The sequence below is a fragment of the Armigeres subalbatus genome, chromosome 3 (genome assembly GCF_024139115.2).
Source record: "Armigeres subalbatus isolate Guangzhou_Male chromosome 3, GZ_Asu_2, whole genome shotgun sequence".
NCBI lineage: Eukaryota > Metazoa > Arthropoda > Insecta > Diptera > Culicidae > Armigeres > Armigeres subalbatus.
Window position 1 is genome coordinate 188,719,163 of NC_085141.1, and position 19,230 is coordinate 188,738,392.

Here is a 19,230-nt window from a genome sequence, read left to right on the forward strand (position 1 = left end):
CCTAGTATCCAGGCTCAAGTCAAAATTACGTTGGGGATAAAGTGGGAAACTCCGATAGTGAATCGTATCTGCCTTTATCTGTGGTACCTAATGCGACTGGGCTGGTAAACTAACATTAATTGTTCATGTTGAACTCGTATGGTAAGTGAAACAAACGAAAAAACAACCAAATAAGGAAATATAATCATTGTATTTTAAATTTGGAAGAAAATAACATTTTAATTTTTTTATTTGCAATAATAATGAATGAAAAGATGCATTTGTGAGAAATATTATGTCTGATATTAACATCTCCAAGAAATCAAATGTTTTTCGAGTGATTGGAATTAGGAACACGAATGAACGGATTTAGGAACAATGCCATTTCAGATGATTGGAATTAGGACCACACAATTGCTCAAGTTTATTTCAACTATTGGAACCTAATTGTATATAGAAAATGACACTATGTAGCGAAATTGCAGCTTCAAAATACTTAACGGCTATTTTTTAGAGTTTTTAGACAAGCGCATTGTCTTAGGTGAACGGAATAAGGGCACAGCACGGTATACGTATTTCTTATGACAGTGAAAACATTCCACTAAAAAAGAGCTAAATAATTTTCTTTTGGAGAAATGATCGTATGCCTGACATTTATTACACTGTGCATCCTTGGGTGGGCACCATGTGCTGGCCTTCAGGTGACCCGGTGGACCGCATGCGAAACATGACATGACTGTTCCGTGATTCATGGTGAGCTTTCTAGTCGAAAATCTTGGCTTGTACCGAACAATTCTATCTTGCAGCATCTGAACTTTAGTCTCGCCCGGATATCCGGATTGGGATCCACTCATTTTGCTTATCTGCATCGGGTTTGAATGTGTATCCATGGTGGTTCCAAGTGTAATGATCTCACTCAAAGAACGACGGTCCTTTTTCAAAATTTCAACTCGCAAAGGTTCAGAATTACATTTTTCAGTGATTAGATCAACAATCATTTTATTAAAATGTTCCGCAGAAAATTTACATCGTTTTGCTTGTATCCTCAATCGCAAAACAAAATCCGACAATCTTTCAGATGACTTTTGGGTCATTTGCCGAAACATATATCGTTCGTATGCAATCATTCGTTTAGGTTCGAAATGATTGTTTACTTCAATAGCCACATTATAGTGAGCCGGTTCAACAACCACCAAAGGGACACGCTTGCTATCGGGTAGATTATCATACAGTTCTTGGAGATCTGGCGCCCCAAGATACAACAGTTTCGCAAGTTTGTCGGACTGAAATAACATTCCAGTTGTCGGTCGTCTCAAGTGAGACGTGTCGCAATCGACAGTTCTCGAGCCGTTCGAGACTCAGAATAAGTACATAAGGATGTCATCATATTATGCAAAAACTCCACGCGAGGTGATCGTATGGATTTGATTTATTCGATTAAGTAACATTTGTCCTTAATAATTGTAATAAATTAGGTTTCCGTATAGCACAATCAATTGCTTTTTACAAAAAATATTCGCGGGTAGTAGTTTTGTATTCAACGGAACGTCCATCTAAATTTTCCCGTAGCGTACACTCATTTTTTGTTACATCATTGTTTTATTGTCTGACAATAGCAAGCACAAAACAGCTCTTCATCTTATTCATCGTATTGCTGTTACTCACAGATGGTGGATTTTTTTCTGGACTCTCAAATCTGGTTTGGTTGGTAATACTGCGTGACGTTCTAAATAAAAGTAGGGATTCTCGGAAACGAAATTGCGCTGCTACCTACGTAGATTCAAATCATGATGTGCTTGCCAAGTTTGAGAAGACAACTTCTACTTTTGTAATAAATAGTTCTATTTTAAATGAAACTCTATACTGGATTGTGAATATTAAACGGGTGTGGGGGTAAAATTTGACTGTAGCATGCAACGGATATCGCGCTTAGTGAATCTTCTCACAGATGGCGTTGGTATATTCTGAGCACTTGGCTTTGCCGCCCAGATCACCAGTCAGGAATTTGGCCTCACGGATGGTTTCGAAGCACGCGTTTTGGATTTTGTCGGCATGCTGAGTCAGTTCCATATGCCTCAGCATCATCACAGCCGACAAGAGAAGGGCAGTGGGGTTGGCCAGATCCTTTCCGGCGATGTCGGGCGCGGTACCATGGACCGACTCGAACAGAGCACCATTCAGACCCATGTTTCCGGATGGGGTCAGACCCAGACCACCGACCAAACCGGCGCACATATCCGACATGATGTCACCGTACAGATTTGGCATAACCTAAACGAAGTATAACATGTTGAGAAATTTTAATACCTATATCATTTTGCTCTGGGCCGATATGCATAATATTCAAGTTATCGCTAGGGTTTTTATAAAATTTGAAAACAAAAAAAAAACGTTGCGAAAAGCAAAACTGGAATATGGGCATAAGGGCAAGTACATCGCAGAAGAAAGTACTCTACGAACATACTACGCATACTCATTTATATTGAAAAGATTGCGAATACGGACCAACATTTCAAATTCGTGCCATAACACCACTGTGAGAAATACCTTTTCAAAATTGCTATGCTAATTATTATCGAGATGATGCCATCAATATTTACTAATAAGGCCGATACAAATATTTTAAATCCATTTTGTCTCCCTCCCTCGGATTTTTTTGTTGCCAAAAATGATATTTTGAGGGGGCAACAAAATAAAATTCGGATAATTTTGAGGATTTTCAAAACTTTCTTTAACCAATCCGAGGAGTTTTTTGATTTTTTTCATTTTAATATTTAGTTTTTATTATCCCCCCCCCCCCTTGACCTTTCGGAGACTAGTAGGACAAAAAGTCAATTAAATATTTGTAACGGCCTAATCAAGTGATAATCATTTTGTCATAGCATCTATTCGTGTACTCACCAGAACATCAAACTTGCTCGGATCTTGAACCATGTTCAAGCAAACGGTGTCCAGGTACTTCTCTTCGAACTTGATTTCCGGGTACTTCTTGGCCATATCACGGCAGCAACGGAGGAACAAACCGTCCGACATACGCATGATGTTCGCCTTGTGCACGACGGTGACCTTCTTGCGGTTGTTGTCTTTGGCATATTTGAAGGCGTACTCGGCCACTCTGTTGGAGGCCTCCTCGGTGATAAGCTTGATGCTCTGAACGACACCGTCGACGATCTCGTGCTCGATGCCGGAGTATTCGCCTTCAGTGTTCTCACGGATGGTAACCACATCGACGTTGTCGTACAGCGTTCTATAACTGCAAGTGAATGAGATTGTGAGGAAGTTAGTTACCAAATGACGCACAATGTGTGTAGAGCACGTATTAACTGTAACCCACTCAGATTACGAGCTTTATAACGTACTAAAGTAAAGAAAGAAAATTGAATGTATTGAATTTCGTACAGCCGATCATAGGGCTGTCCTCTTGTAGTTTTTTTTTATACACTGACCCAGCAGACGTGTTTTTAGTAGTGTACACGGGAGTGTACCAGAGTGTGGGAATCCCCCGGAACTGCTTTCAGTATTACTTCTGGAGGATAGGCAATACTTAATAAAGATTGGAAAGGAAAGCAGATCTAGATGACGAGATGCACACATACTGAGCGATGAACATTTCTTTGATAATTCTTTCAGCGATTCCTTCGAATCGAAATGGACGAATTTCTAAATAATTTCCTCGTTCCTTCAGAGCTTTCTCCAAGATTTCATTTGGAAATATCTTTACAAAAACTTCAAAAAACACCTCAAGGAATTGATCCGGAAATGTTTTAAAGAATTGCTGTGGAAACTCCTTGAAAATTCCTTAGGAAATTTGTTCGAAAATACAGTTTATGCAAAAGTATGAGATTGCTAATGTTGTTCACGTTCGCGTGATCAACATCTTTTTTTTAAACTTTATTTATTTGTTTTTTTTTTATTTAATTCTAGGAGTCGCGTGATCAACATCTATTTTGTTTGGACAAAATTACCGGTACCGATAGTGTCAAACCAATGTTGGCGATGAAACCTAAACATGCACTACAACATGATGGGCAATAAACGGCCAAGCTAAGCTTTTAGAAGCATAATTTGACAAGATAAGTTTAATGGTTACAACGCCACTAGCGTATAAGTACTAGACGCCTAGGCTGGAAATACATTCGGAAAATGCTTCCGATTTTTTTTTGGTTTTTTAGGAATTCATTCGAGATTCCTTGGGAAATTCCTATACGAATTGCTTTGAAAATTCTTTTAGAAATTCTTCTATAAATTTCTTTGAACCTTTGAGTTTTTTTTTCTAATTCCCATAGCTATCAGAAATTGATTGGGAAATTTATTTTAGAATCCCTCCGAGAAATTCTTGTAGGATTTTTTCCCGAGATGTTCACTATATTTAGTAACCTAAGACATAAGTCTTTTATAATTGTTACAATAGTATCATAAGGTAGAATGGCGGTACGTTTTTTTTCTTCTAATGCTATATCTGCATAACTACTAATATTAACCATAAATTACTGGATTAAAGTGCTCAATACAGTTTCTCTTGAATGCTACAGAAGATTCGCGAGTCAAATCATTAGATAGCAAGTTCCAAAATACTACACTCTTTACGAAAAATGAATTACCATACTTGGATGAGCGATAACGTGGTACTATGAATTTATTAGAGCGTGTGCTTCTTACATGCTGTAATTTGTTGTATAAATATCTCGGCGTTTTGTTTTTAATAAGATTATATATAAATAAGGTACCTCGGAGACGAGCCAGCCTCGGGCTGAAAGTCTCCTTAATAAAGACACAAAAAAAAAAAAAAAAAAAATAAGGTACTTCGCATTCTGGAAAAGTTTTGAAATGGACAACCGATTAGTTGATGTTGAAGGTGTGATACACTGGAGTAACGATTAAGATTGAAGACATAGCATATGCATGCGTTCAGAGCGATTCTCAATCTGTAGCATCACTTAGTATAATATCACTTGCTAAGAAATGGGAAGAATAAGCTTTTGTACAGTTCCATCTTACGAGGTGAACCGGCCCAGGGCCGAAAACCTCATTAATAAAGATAATAATAATAAGTTTCATCTTTATATCTTTGCTAAAGTTTGATTTGAAAGCATAAAGTGTTCGTAGAGTTGAATAAATTTTACCGCATTGTGCTAAAATATATTTATTCCTACAAAAAATCAGTCTGCAAAATGATTCCTAAACTTGTAGCATGGTCTACATATTCAATAGAAGTTCCATCCATTATAAGAGATGGTTTGAGTGGTTCATTCTTTACACTCGTTGTAATAAACAGGGCATTTTTAGTTTTGGTGGTGTTAAGTTTGAGTTTATGATGCGTCGCCCATTCAGATATTCTTTTCAAATCTTCATTTCTTCTTGGCAGTATTAATCGCTTTATTATCTCCACAGTCATAGTACAGCTGTACATCATCCGCAAATAAATGAATTTTGCAATATTGTTGAGAACATCGGGTAAGTCGTTGATGTATAAAGAGAAAAGCAACGGGCCAAGTATAGACCCTTGGGGAACTCCTGAAGATATAGAAATAAAATCTGAAAAAAAAACTCCATCATTCAAAACCGTCTGGCACCTATTACTTAGATAGAAACGTATCAAGTTTGCCGCATGCGATGAAAAACCAAACTTATCTAAGAGTTTACGACATAAGATTGCATGGGACACCGTATCAAATGCTTTTGAAAAATCTAAAAGAATTAAAACAACAGGACGACCGTTGTCAATTACAACTCCAATGTCATCAATGACTTTTAACATAGCAGTTTTGATACTATGTTTTACTCGATAGCTAGATTGAAATTCATGTAGCAAATTGTGTCTGGTAATATACGCACTTGTGTCGGCCTTTACATTTTTTTCAAATATTTTCGAAAGCGCAGAAAGAATACTAATCGTACGCAAATTTTCCAAGGAATTAACTGAGGTTTTTTTTTCTTAGTAGGTATTATTTTAGAAATCTTCCATTTCGAAGGAAATACGATAGCGGTAACAACAGAGTTGAATAAATGCGTGATTGGTTTTATGACTAATGGGCAAATTAATTTTAGAAACTTGATAGGGAGTAAATCAAGTCCAACTGCATTTGATTTGGTTAAGTACATAGCTTGAACAACATTAAACTCATCAATACGGTTAAAGTAGAATTCACCATTGTGTCGAACATCTGTACGATGACAATCTTCTACATCAGGTGTGGTGAAACTGTTCACAAACGCCACATTAATATCGTTTGCATTGAAAGCATTAGATGAATGTGATTTAGTTTTGACATTCCAAGTGACTTGAGATTTTTCCAAAGCAATGGGGGTTTAGTTTAGGATCTAAAAATTCTTGAAATAGTCGAGTTTTGCATTTCTAATTAGTGTAGTAACCTTGTTACGTAGTTGTTTGAAAGCTGTATGCGCGTGAGCGTCTTTAGTTGATTTCCATTGCTTGTACATAATATCCCGATCAATTATAGATCTGCAAATAGTAGAGTTATACAATGAATTGACTTTCCGGTCGGTAAATCTAGATTTCAGTGGAACATATCTTTCGTGCAAGTCTAACATTTTAGCGGTGTAAAATTCTGCTGAAAAATTGGATTCATTTGTATGATAATATTCAGACCAATCAATTGAATGGAAATGTTGAGCAAGTTCATAGCGTTGTAGTCAAACCATGTTCTCTCAGTACGAGATGGTTTAATATCAGAATCCAATGCGGCAAATATCAAATCATGATTGGATAGAACAGGTACCTCAATCTGGTTAAACCGTAGAATTTTAGAAGTATCGTTAGAAATGATTAGATTAAGTTGTGAAGCTCCATTTTGATGATGGAATGTCGGTTCAACTCCATGGCTAAGTGAGCCATAGGCAGAGCCGTAGCGTGAAATCCCAGCGCCCTTGGCGAATCCTAACAAACATTGGAAGCTGGTAAAGCGCTTGAATATTTAGTCAAATGTATACATCTTCAGCCAGAAACTAGCATATCCAGCTTAAATTGTTTGTTGAGACTGGAATAAAACAAAAATTGGTTTATTGAATTGGTAGATAATCAGAGTCGCTATCAAAAGTAGAACTAAGATAAAATACAATTTTGGACCAATATCTGGTAATTTTCAGGAAAATTTGTAATTAACACTGCAGTACTGAGGACATTAAGGTCATTCTTCTCCAATCATCTAATGCCAACCAACAACCAACAACATTACAAAATTTAAATTTTAAAAGTTTTCAACTCTTTGTTTGCTTTGTTTTTCATCCACTGTGCTAGTACAAGTCTATGGTTTGCTAGGATCCGAAAAGTCGCTAGGTCAAATGCGACCGATATGATTTTTTTTCGGATCAAATGAACATTTTCTGCATAAAACAAGCAAATTTATGTCGAATTAGAGATGCGCCAGCTTAGAGCTGCAAGCATAGAGGCTGAAGACAATAATAATAAATTAATAATACTGATTCTACACAAAACCCATACTTCTTTTTCCTGGTATCAGTTATTAGAACAAAATGGTTCTCAAGATTTCGGTTAATTGGCTGGTTATTGGGTTGTAGCCCCTGAAGAATGTACTGACAAAAATTAAGAGTAAATTGTCCGCACCAGAGCTTAAAATATTCATCTTCATGAAGCAACTTCGGTCCGAATGTTGACAAACATCGCATGAATATTCAAATCATAGAATGACATAGTCGGATGACTACTCCACGAACTCATTCATTCGACTGTCACTGAGTGTGTTTACTATGTGCAGAAAAAACATAATTAGCATTGTTTATGTTGATGTTTACCGTTGAAAGTGCCTCGCGAATGAAAATCGGATTCAGTCCAGTGTGATAAATCACTTTACTCATTTGAAACGTGTTCAGATTTCAGATAATTTATCAATTTGTAAAATGTGCATAAATACCTATTCAATGACTAATATTCAACTGAATATTGACTGTCCAGAGCCGACTATGAATGGGTAGGAAGTGAACTGACAAATGAAGAAAAATACACTTTACCAAAAATTTTCGATTATTTCACACTCTGGTCCGCACTACTGTATTAGATTATGTTTCTGGAGGTCCCTGGGTGATGGTTGCAAAATGGTACTAATCGCTCGGTCGCAGTGCAGGTATTACAGTACATATATAGGGTATGGTGGGGCAAGATGGGTCGCCTAAGGCGAACCCTGAATATCTCAAAACAAACATTTTAATTCAACTTTTCAACATGGATCTATAAAAATGGCTCATAATCTGTAAGCCAGAGGTATGAAATAACAAAAACTCCACGTTTTATTCCATTTCGAGTCATTAAAGTAGAAGTCTTTTTTTCTGCCAATCAAAAAATGACGGGGTAAGATTGGTCAAACAGCGGGGCAAGATGGGTCACCTTTAAATACTGCAATTATTTTTTTTTTTATTCCCAATATTGAATTACACACAGATAGATAGCTTTATTGCCAATGATTATACTGAATAAAAAATAATTTTTGAACCTTGGATGAAGAAATGGCTCTACATTCAAAAATGTCTGCAAATTCTTATAAAAACAAGCCCTCTGAGTATTGCTTTTTTAAAGACAAAAAATAGACATTTTCAATAAACAAATTAACATCATTATGTCAAAAGTAACCTTAAAATGATTAAACCAGTAACGGAAATTTTTTTTTGAATACAAACTATGCCCTTCAGTATGTGCTCACCCATCTTGCCCCATTTGTAAGTTCATGTTAGAATGTCTAATTTTCGATCAATGGCACAAATCTCCTGAATTGAGGTGAACGTGCCCCTGGAGCCGACGTTCTGATATCATACGTTCACTATGTTACTAAAAATGTTTAAATTTTACAATGCTCGACGAGATTACACGTTTTATAGAAAGTATGTTTTAAAATATTTTACCTTGCCATACTCTACCAAAATAAAATTTTATCATCAAATCGAGTGACAATAAAGTAGAACCAAATTATTCCTCCTACAAAGTCATAATCTCCACATTAAAACGTACACGATGCTCAAAAACGGCCCTGACCCATCTTACCCCGTGACCCATCTTGCCCCGCCTAACCCTATCAAATAACAATTTGAAAATGATTCTTTAGGAGTTAGATTTAGTTAGATTTTATCAAACTGGTCCCTTGTAACCGCTTCCGGAAATCCACGAGAAACCAGAATAGATGTTGAAACTTCAAAGTTCTATCTATATAACATGTTGATGTGAAAAAAAATAAAATAAATATGTGGTATTGGAGACGACTGAACATAGTTTTTATGTAGAGATTTCGGTTATCTCAGTTTCAAAAATCAATAAACGATTAGCGTTTTACTCTGCCCGACGTTTTGACCATTGAATGTGTTTTTTTTTTCAAGGGAAAAAATGGTCAATCCGTTTTTGTTTTCATCCGATGGTCGAAACGTCGGGCAGAGTAAAATGCTAATCTTTCAATGGTTTTATAAAAAAGATATTTTAGTTACTAGATAAAGATTGTCGCTGTCCGGAACATCTTTTGCTGGCGAGGATAGGGGAGCTAAATGTCAAAGAAGGAAAATCCATACGATTTGACAGGTATGTACCACACATGTTTCGGACTGCAGAACAAAGGGAACCGAAGCGACAATCTTTATCTAGTAACTAAAATATCTTTTTTTTATAAGATTGAGATAGCCGAAATCCCTATAGCAGGGCTGGTAGCGATAAATGCCGTTCAAAATAGTGACTTAGTGACCAACGATGACGAAAAAAGTGACCAAATAGTGACTTTCAGAAGCAGAAAAAGTGACCAAATAGTGACTTTTGTATGAAGTACTAACCAGGTAGTGGGCTGAGTTCCATTCGTATTGTTACTGAGTAACTCGTAGTAGATCAGAAACTAGGGATATCATGTTTTTTTTTAAATCCTTATTAGAATGCTATCAGAAATCAAGAGAAGACAAAAATTACGGAATCATGATGATTACTACTGCTGGCCGTGTGCATCTTCATCGTAACTAGGGAGAGGATGGATCTTAGCAGGGGACAACCGACTTGGCGACACCATCATAAATACCACAGAGTTGGATATTGAGGAAGGTATTCGTTGGGACATCCAGAGGCTAGCAATATGACCATGACCACCTTTTTCCGTAACACACGGGAGCAGGTAACGAGTTACAAGTTGTTACACTACACCATGCTTATAAGTTGAACAACGATTTTGAAGCAAGTTCTACAGCATTGTGGTAATAAAGTTTAACATGAGCTCGAAGTTTTTCGTGAAACTGCAGTTTGTGTATGAAAAAGGCAGAATGAAGTAAAACAAATTTTGCGCTCCTTTTACTATCGATTAAAAAATATTGTCTAGTCAAAATATATTCCCAAAAGTTTCACCATATATAGATGATTCAGCTGCAAGACAGCATGAAAAAGTGCCAGAACGATGTTTTGGATTGGGCTTTCGCTAATTTTTATGTAGTTAGACGTGTGAACATTGGTTTTGGCACGTTTAAAAATTAACACGGTTTTTCGGCAAAAATAAATAAAATGATCTAATCAATAGTAATTGAGACAGAGAATTATTTGGAATCACAAAGCTTATGAATCTTTATAAGAAAAAAATGTTAAAAAAAACTTAAAGAATCAAAAATTATTATGACATTTTTAAAATACGATACGAAATAGAATTTTTAATTGAAACAAAATTAAATACATATAGAGTGCATTTGCCATTTGTTTTCTCGAGACCCTGATCTCGGTTTCATTAAAAACATTAACTCATATATAACATGAGTTTTACCGAGCCTAAGTTTCAAGTTTCGTAAAATGTGATCCAAAATCTTGAATTTGATGCAGAAATTGCTTTGGAAAACTCTGATTTTTTTTTTCAGAAATTTAAGAGAAGTTGATTTTCTGTGGAAAACCTAGTGAAAATTTCTAGGATTTTTTTTTTCAGAAATATTGCAGAAAATACTTCAATCCTTGTGAAATCTATTTCCAGGAGTTCAAACGGAAATTCCAACAGAAATCCGATGGCGAATGTCAGCACAAAAACTTCCGGAAATTCTTTCATACCATAAATTCAAGGCAGAATACTTTGTAGACACTCCTGCTGTCTCTTTCAGGAATTTCCGCGGAAACTGCACGTCAATTACTATAAAAACTTCTCTGCGAATCATTGAAAAAAAAAACTCCTTCAAATACAAGCGGATTTTTTCATTAATTCCGGTAGAAATCTTTTTAAGAATTCCTGTAGATATTGCTTGGTGAATTCCTAAGAAAAACCTTCCGAAAATGATTTCCCAAATTCAAGGCGGAATTTTTACGGAATTTTACATTAAGATTTATGCGGTCATTACAAGAAATTACAGTGAAAGTTCCTCTAAGAGAAACAAAGTTAGGAAGCTTTTTATAACGAAGGTGGATTTTTCTCTAGATACAGGCAACTTACCCAACTTAGGAAGTAGTGCGCTGGATTCGCCTAAGAAGCGCAGATAAAACTTCGGAAGAAAGTTCGGTTCGGAAGTCCCGAGGTTCGAATTCTAATGTGGTGCTACGTCGACAATACCGTGCCTTGTTATTCGTTGTAGAGGGGTTAACCAATCAGAAACCAAGAAATATCTCGGAATTATGTTAAAATTGACGTGACAAAAAAATTAATATTCAGAAACGATGAAAAATGACAACAAGTGAAGTTCTTACCCTTATAATCGAAATCCTCGTAGTCGTAACAATCCTGCGTTTTATATACGGCATTGCCTAAACGTATGCCCAAGCTTCGCTGTGTGGTCTGTCTGTGTGTCTCTCGATCCCGAAGTCCATGATTCGAACCCACTCTGCCTTTCATAAGACGGCCTTGGAGCAATTTTTCAAACTTTATATATTTTGCTAACAGATTTACATTTGATTTGGTTGATGATAATGGTAGGTACAAATGAATTTTATTTTGAACTTTTTTTTATAAACGGTGGTGCGAAAATAGTGACTTTAGTGACCATTTTCCGAAAAATAGTGACTTTAGTGACTTTTGCAAGCAAATAGTGACTTTTTAGTGACTAGGTTCAAAATAGTGACCAAGTCACTAGAAAGTGACTTGCTACCAGCCCTGCTATAGAAAAAAATATGTTTGCACTACATAATTCAAAATATCGTTGGTCTTTAATCGTTTTTTTTTATATATAGGGGGAATGACGGCTTTGGCAGGTTTTGTTCTATTATTGGCAGGGGGTTTTTTTATGACTGACTGGGCTCAAATTTGGCCTAAACATTCTTTGCATATCAAAGAATATTGTGGCCAAGTTTCATAAAATTTGGTAGACAAAAACCCCCCTGCCAATAATAGAACAAAACCTGCCAAAGCCGTCTTTCCCCCTATTTTGACCCCTTGATTCTTATGCAGTGATTCTTGATTTTTGCGCCCCCCCTAAAGGCTTGCGCCCTTGGCGGGGGCTAACCCGGCCAACCACACGCTACGGCGCTGGACATAGGTACTCAGAATATTTGATAATTTCACACTTTTTGATATTTTCTTATTTAATAAATTGGTATTTTTTTTTTTTTTATTGACTTTATTAAGGAGACTTTCAGCCCGAGGCTGGCTCGTCTCCGGATAAATTGGTATTAAAATCACCCAAGAAAAAAAAATGTTTTCATACATTGCACCATACTGAGATAAAATATGATCCATTGTATCTGAACAATCCATTTCAGGTGGATTATATAAGTCAGTAATCAAAATACTATGTTTATTCGAAAATACTTTAAATTAAATATATTCCGTGCATGATATACCAGGATCATTGTTAGATTTTTCGATAGGCGTGTATTTAATTCCATTTTTTATGTAAACTACGACACCACCTCCCAGTCTACCAACCCTATCGTGCCTTATTCAGCAACGATATCTCGAACTTACTTTCAGGAGTGGAATCATAGGAGAATAAGGACTAAACAGTTACTATTTAGGGATAGGTTTAGCATGTAGATTCCAGTTCAGCTATTGAGGAAACAGCTACCTCCTGACCATTTTCAGCACGCTTGACGTAGATTACGTGTTGTAACATACACCATGAGATAAAACCTCATTTATCTAAATACCACTAAATACGCTTCTGAACTTCGAATCCTATATCCGACAGGCAAAGTGAACGAAACCGAATGTATCTGGCGAAGAAATCGTTTCGTTGTACGGTGATAGGGGTCGTACACTAATTACGTAAGCACTTATGGGGGAAGGGGGGGTCTGCCATTTTCTTACGTTCCATATAAATAAAAAATGATTTGTATGGGAAAAATCTTACATGGGGGAGGGGGGTTGAAAACCCAAGAAAAAATGCTTACGTAATTAGTGTACGGCCCCATAGCAAACTGGACGAGAGCCATATAGACAGACCCAGCCGTTAAAGATCCGTTTGAAAGTCGTCGAAGATCAACCAATGGTACGTTGTTATCAGCAAATCTCAACGATCGGCACCATATTCGGAAATATTCCATAAGATCTTCGCCTACCACGAAGGGAATTCCACTCACAACTAGGTCATATGAACGCATTAATCTTTCTTAGTTTATACGTTAGTAGATTTGACATTATCGATGGATGCAGCAAGATCTGCGCTGGTTTTTGCATTTTCTTCGCGGAGGTTGCTTATGTTGGCAGCAATATCGGCTTTCATTTTACCCATTTCAGATACGAGAGATTCACTCATCTTATTAATGTTGTCTCTGGTGGTTTGTTGATAAGAGCGAAGCTGAGTCTGAACCAAATTTGCTAACTCTGAGATAGTCATCTCACTCTACGAACTGCTTCGGCTAGCATATTTGTTGGAACCGTAGCTTCATCGATTGCTTTCCTGAGTCCATGGCGTAGGTAACTCAAAAGCAGCATGTAATTTATCAAGATGATTGTTCTTGATTAGAAACTTGTTGCACTTTTATTCACTTTTAGACAAAGCTCGCTGCTTCCAAGACTCAACTACAATTGTTTTCGATAGCAAAATGGCAGTTTGACAATTATAGTGACCACTGATTACATTGGATTTTGCTGATTCATGGAAAAATTGATTAATTACTACAGCAGCACTGATTTACGTACGTTCCATTCGACCAGAACTCACCGACCTTGACTCCTTTGAAAAATACATTCAGAATTCGTTCGGGAAATCTTTTAAAACTCCTTAAGATTTTTTTAAATCTCTTCTGGTTCTCCTCCGGGAATTGCTTAGCGAATCTAAGAAACTAAAAAATCTCCAGGTGACGATCAGATACGGGACGTCTGGCATAAAAACCTTCCTCGAAAAGGTATAATTTTTCTCGCTCAAATAGTTTCCGCATGTTTAAAAACCAGCTACCTCCCTACTCCATGGGAAGCACGCCGTTATAATTGCAATCCCAAAACCAAAGAAAGATGCCACACTTCCTTCAAACTATCGACCGATGTGCATTCTTCCAACAATCAGTAAGCTACTGGAACGATTAATACTAGCTCGGATCGAAGCTCACCTAGAAACTACACACATCTTTTGATCAACAATTTGGGTTCAAGAGAGGCCACTCAACCACTCACCAACTATTGCGACTAGTGGAACACTTACGTAGTAATTTCGCTAAAGGAAAATCGTCTGGAATGATTCTTCTGCACGTAGAAAAAAGCTTCTCTATAAAATAAAATTGGGTAACTTTTCAATTGCAACAATGGAGTTTATCCGGAGTTTTCTCAACGATTAATTCTATCATGTAGCCGTCGACGACGAAGCATCGGAGAAGAAACCCATACCTTCCCCAACATATTCACTGCAGATATGGTAATGATCGACAACGTTGAGTACTATCTGTTCGCTGATGACACGGGCTACCTATCATTGCATCGTAATGCCGGAGTTGTGCTGGTGAAACTATAATAAGCTCAGCAATCACTCGAATCGTACCACCAGACATGGAAGATCAAGATCAGCGCCAATAAGACTCAAGCCATCTTTTTCACCAGAAGAAGAAGTCCTCGAAACCTGCCACAAGGTAAGATCAGAGCCAACGGTCAACTAATTCCTTGGACTGCTATCCTGGATCGGAAGCTGAACTTTTCGCAACATATATCCACGAGCATGAACAACTGCGACAAGCTAACCAAAACGTTATACCCACTGGTCAATCGTCGATCAAAATTAGATGAACGTTCAAAATTGCTTTTGTACAAATCAGTTTTCCGACCAACTTTGACTTGCGCTTTTGATGGTGTACTTGCGCTCGTAGCTATCGGTGATGACCTCCATTAACTTGGGGGTATTAAAAAAATCGACGACTGGTTTCAATGGCTCCTACCCAAATTCCATATTCGATGCGAAACATCTGAAAACCCCTTGCTCCAACATTTGATGCACTGGAACCTGTGATACTTAATATTTTTTTAAAGTACTCATTTCCTTAGACTATCCATGCACTATTCCAATTATGAAGGTTTTTTCTAGTTACATTATTCCCGAACTACGCGTTATAATTGTTAAAATTATTTTTCTGAACAAGTAGGGGGAATGACGGCTTTGGCAGGTTTTGTTCTATTATTGGCAGGGGGTTTTTATGACTGACTAGGCTCAAATTTGGCCTTGACATTCTTTGCATATCAAAGAATATTGTGGCCAAATTTCATAAAATTTGGTCGACAAAAACCCCCCTGCCAATAATAGAAAAAAACCTGCCAAAGCCGTCTTTCACCCTACTTGTTTTATTTTCACTGGTGTCAGGCATAGCCATCTCGGTTAAAAATATACTGCAACAAATTGTAAATGAATGATCAAAATAAATAATATTAAATAAAAATATTTGAAATTTTTCTTGGTGTTTTAGAAATAGGGGGAATGACGGCTTTGTTCTATTATTGTCAGGGGGTTTTTAATCACTGATGCTCAAATTTGGCCTAAACATTTTTTGCATATCATATTGTGGCCAAATTTCATAAAATTTGGTCGACAAAAACTCCCCTGACAATAATAGAACAAAACCTGCCAAAGCCGTCTTTTCCGCTAAATGTTTGAAAACATTAAATATGTGGCGTTCCCTAACTGTTTGAAAGTAGGAACCTGTTTTAGGAAAATCTGTTATTAGAAATGCATTATTCTGTTTGTAGAAAATAAAAGAATATTGTGCACTCTTCTGAATAAAAGTTTAGTAAACTCAACTCAATAGATCTTTTCCCGGCTCCGATCAAAATAAAATCACAAAAACCCTATTCCATAATACACTTTCCAACTTACCCCTCCAAGCTTCTGCAGGGTCGTACGTTGGCGTAGAGATTGAACTCCTTCCTGAGAGCCAAATTGAGTGAGCGATGACCCTTTCCAACCGGAGTCATCAGTGGTCCTTTCAGGCCAACCTTGTTGCGATTAACCGAATCGATGGCACTTTGTGGAATACCGAACTTTCCGTCTGGATTCTAAAAATATACAACTGTAACATGATCTAGATTTTAAGAAGTAAACTACTGATTATCTGATTCTTACCCTCACGGGAGTGACATCGACGGCCTCCCATTCAATCGGAACATTGGCGGCGGAGAAAATCTTCTGAACTGCTGCAGATATTTCCGGTCCAATTCCATCGCCAGGAATCAACGTGACCTTCCTCGCACCGGAAGCATAGCCACGTGAGCCGAAAGGAGTGGAAGCCTGAAGAAGTGACAATCGTTATTTAGGCTTGGAATATGACAACGAACGATTCTGCTATGGCATATTCTTGTTCATGGCCATTGGCAAAACGGTTACGTAACTTAAAAGAAAAACTAATATAGAATAAAAAATTTTCGGCGTTGTTAGTGTTTGCTTTGCAAAGAACCATATTGGCCAAGCTCCATCTCTACACCAAAATTACACTAATTTATCCGTAATTTTTATTTACTTGGACAATTGGCTCGGATTTATTTGGGTTTTCTTGGGTAGAAGGCGAGGTTATGTAAATTTTGACCCAATTGTCCTTCACTTTTTGCACTAAACTGTCGAGCAAATTTCCAGCATCTCCACCGAACTAGATCAGGAACAGAGGAACAAATACTATAAATCCTTCCGTATTTCTCGGAAAATCCTTTGGCTTAGCAAAAGTAGGTCCACAAAGGGCTCTCCGATGTCAATCGCAAAAACCCTCTGAACTTCAAACAAAATCATTAATCACATAGCCACAAAACTACATTCAACAGTGGGTAACAATGCACTCGACAGAATACCGATATTTCTTACAATTTTCTTAACGAAACGTGCTGCCATTGCTTGCACAGTATTTTTCTCACAAAAATAGCTTAAACCTCGACTGGAGCGGATAGGATTTTCTCGGTTCGGACCGGAGTTCTGACAGCGAAGGACTGAAAAACGATGCAAAAATCGAATTTGACATCACGCGACAAACAGAAAAAATAAAATGAAACGTCAAATCACGACAGTGTTTCACTTCCTGTTAGGGATCATTGGAAAAATACGCGCACATATCTGAAAAACGAGGGACCTTGCGAAGGTGTACCCACACAGCAAAAAGAATTGTAATTTGCTTCGACGTAATACATGCTGACGTAATTTTATTGCTATGTAAACGCAAAAGTCTGATGCAAAATTACATCATTTTTATGTTGTATCACATCGGCCACAAATTACACAGAAACGAAATATCTTTTCATCATTACGTTGTGCTTGTTTAATTTTCACATCATATATTACGTAAATTTTACATAGAATCTAATGCAACCAAATAATTCTAATTTATTTGTGTAAAATTACACAGATTGTATGTTTTATTGCATTCGATAATAATACATTTTTAAATCCCGCAACACTGCCGAGCTTTGACGTCGCCGAACTCCAGATCACTACGCCGCCATATTTAATTCGCAAGTAAAAATTAGCTCTAGCATTATCTGAAGTTTAGCATAATAATAAAACAAAATTAAAACTAATTATAGCGTGTCATTAATATTCATCTTTATTGCAGAATAATAATGGACCAAATCGCTTCGTTAAAGGTAAGTTTAATGTACTTTTTGTTGGATGAAGTATTTTATTCACAAGGCCATTACGATTATTTTCCTTTGGTTCATTATTAATTCCCGAAAGATATCTTATGATTATGTCTAGAATTATGTTCAATCGTATTATTCAAATGCCTGTATTCTTTTTCAGTTTTGTGTCGAGCGATATTCGACATTTTCATCGGAGGCAGATCGTGCAATCAGGTGCAATCGAAGCAAAGTCTGATCGAAAGCCTATCAAATCATCAATGATAATATTTTTCCGGAACGCAATCCTGAGTTCTATACGACAACATGCGTAGTAAGCGCCATTTGTTACTCAGCTGTGTGGAGGAAGGAGAAAGCTTGCACGATATATGAACTACTAATTCCTATCCGGAAAACGACGTTTTTGCGGGTACAATTTAAAACGTCTAGCCCTATGACTACAACGGAAACCGGATCTACGGAGGAAGAGCATCGCTTTCTCAACATGATCATGGACATTTGCGAGGTAAAGGAATCGGATCTATTTTTAAGGATCAACAACCACTAACTTTCCCGCATAGTTGGATGTCCTCCGCAAAGCTTCAACGTTCTTCACATAATCGCTGTGCCAATTTACAGGTGAGCCAAAACAAAACCAAAATAACGTATAGGAATAAATTTTCGTTTAATTTTTATTTCAGATTTAGCTCTTTGATAATGCTGGTACTCAATCGGCAAGCACTTCTTTATTGTTAGGTAAGTGATTTGAAAACAAAAATAGCGGGTAGGCATTTCCTCATAATCCCTAATAAAACCTAAACCAAAGAAAATCCTTTTGGCATCCGAACGGAATATTGTTGGGATTCCGAACGGAACCTGTTAAGTGTTGAAACGGATTCGTTATGGGATTCTGAATAGATTGAAATGGAATGTCTTCAATTGTCATAAGACGAGTTAGTACCATCCCATTTAGGGCCGATGCCCACGTAGCGTTTTTTAAGCTGCGTCCACGCAAGGTACCCAGCATCAAATGTACTCATGCACACGTCTACGTATGCATTACTCCATTTGATGCTGGGTACTTTGCTTGAACGCGGCGTGCACTCAATAGACTTGTGTATTACTCCATTTGAAGTTTGCATGATTGGTTATGATTCGAAGAAGGTGTTTCCTCTCTGTTATCGTTGTTCAATATCTATTGAGAGCGATTTCTGCAAACCACAAATAAAGTAGGGCTCTTTTGCTGGTTGGAACCATATTTTGGCATCAGAATAAAATGAGATAATGCCAATTTATTATTCAGAATCGGTCCGATCGATAGTTTTAACTAGGGTCAGACCAC

The 19,230-nt window shown here is 37.1% G+C and overlaps 1 protein-coding gene across 2 annotated transcripts; it reads right to left on the reverse strand.

Annotated features, from left to right (window-relative positions):
- Positions 1 to 1,393: 1,393 nt before the first annotated feature.
- LOC134226885 (probable isocitrate dehydrogenase [NAD] subunit alpha, mitochondrial) lies at positions 1,394 to 17,300 on the reverse strand. 2 transcript variants are annotated; one of them, XM_062707960.1, is made up of 6 exons: positions 17,143 to 17,288; positions 16,808 to 16,933; positions 16,414 to 16,578; positions 16,168 to 16,346; positions 2,881 to 3,232; positions 1,394 to 2,250 (listed from the first exon to the last, which is right to left on the reverse strand). In XM_062707960.1, exons 1-6 carry the CDS (start codon positions 17,167 to 17,169, stop codon positions 1,909 to 1,911), a joined length of 1,191 nt encoding a protein of 396 aa, XP_062563944.1. In that variant the 5' UTR covers positions 17,170 to 17,288; the 3' UTR covers positions 1,394 to 1,908. The 2 variants fall into 2 exon arrangements, with proteins under 2 accessions (XP_062563944.1, XP_062563945.1); XM_062707961.1 differs by lacking the exon at positions 16,808 to 16,933 and having other exon boundaries at positions 17,143 to 17,300.
- Between the last annotated feature and the right edge of the window lie 1,930 nt (positions 17,301 to 19,230).

Bases quoted from the DNA above. Each gene is read 5' to 3' on its own strand.
- LOC134226885 (XM_062707960.1), bottom strand. From the start codon at position 17,169: ATGGCAGCACGTTTCGTTAAGAAAATT. The intron at 16,347-16,413 runs GTAAGAATCAGA...GTATATTTTTAG, and splicing joins TCGATGTCACTCCCGTGAGG to AATCCAGACGGAAAGTTCGG. The intron at 3,233-16,167 runs GTAAGTTGGAAA...ATTCACTTGCAG, and splicing joins CCCTGCAGAAGCTTGGAGGG to TTATAGAACGCTGTACGACA.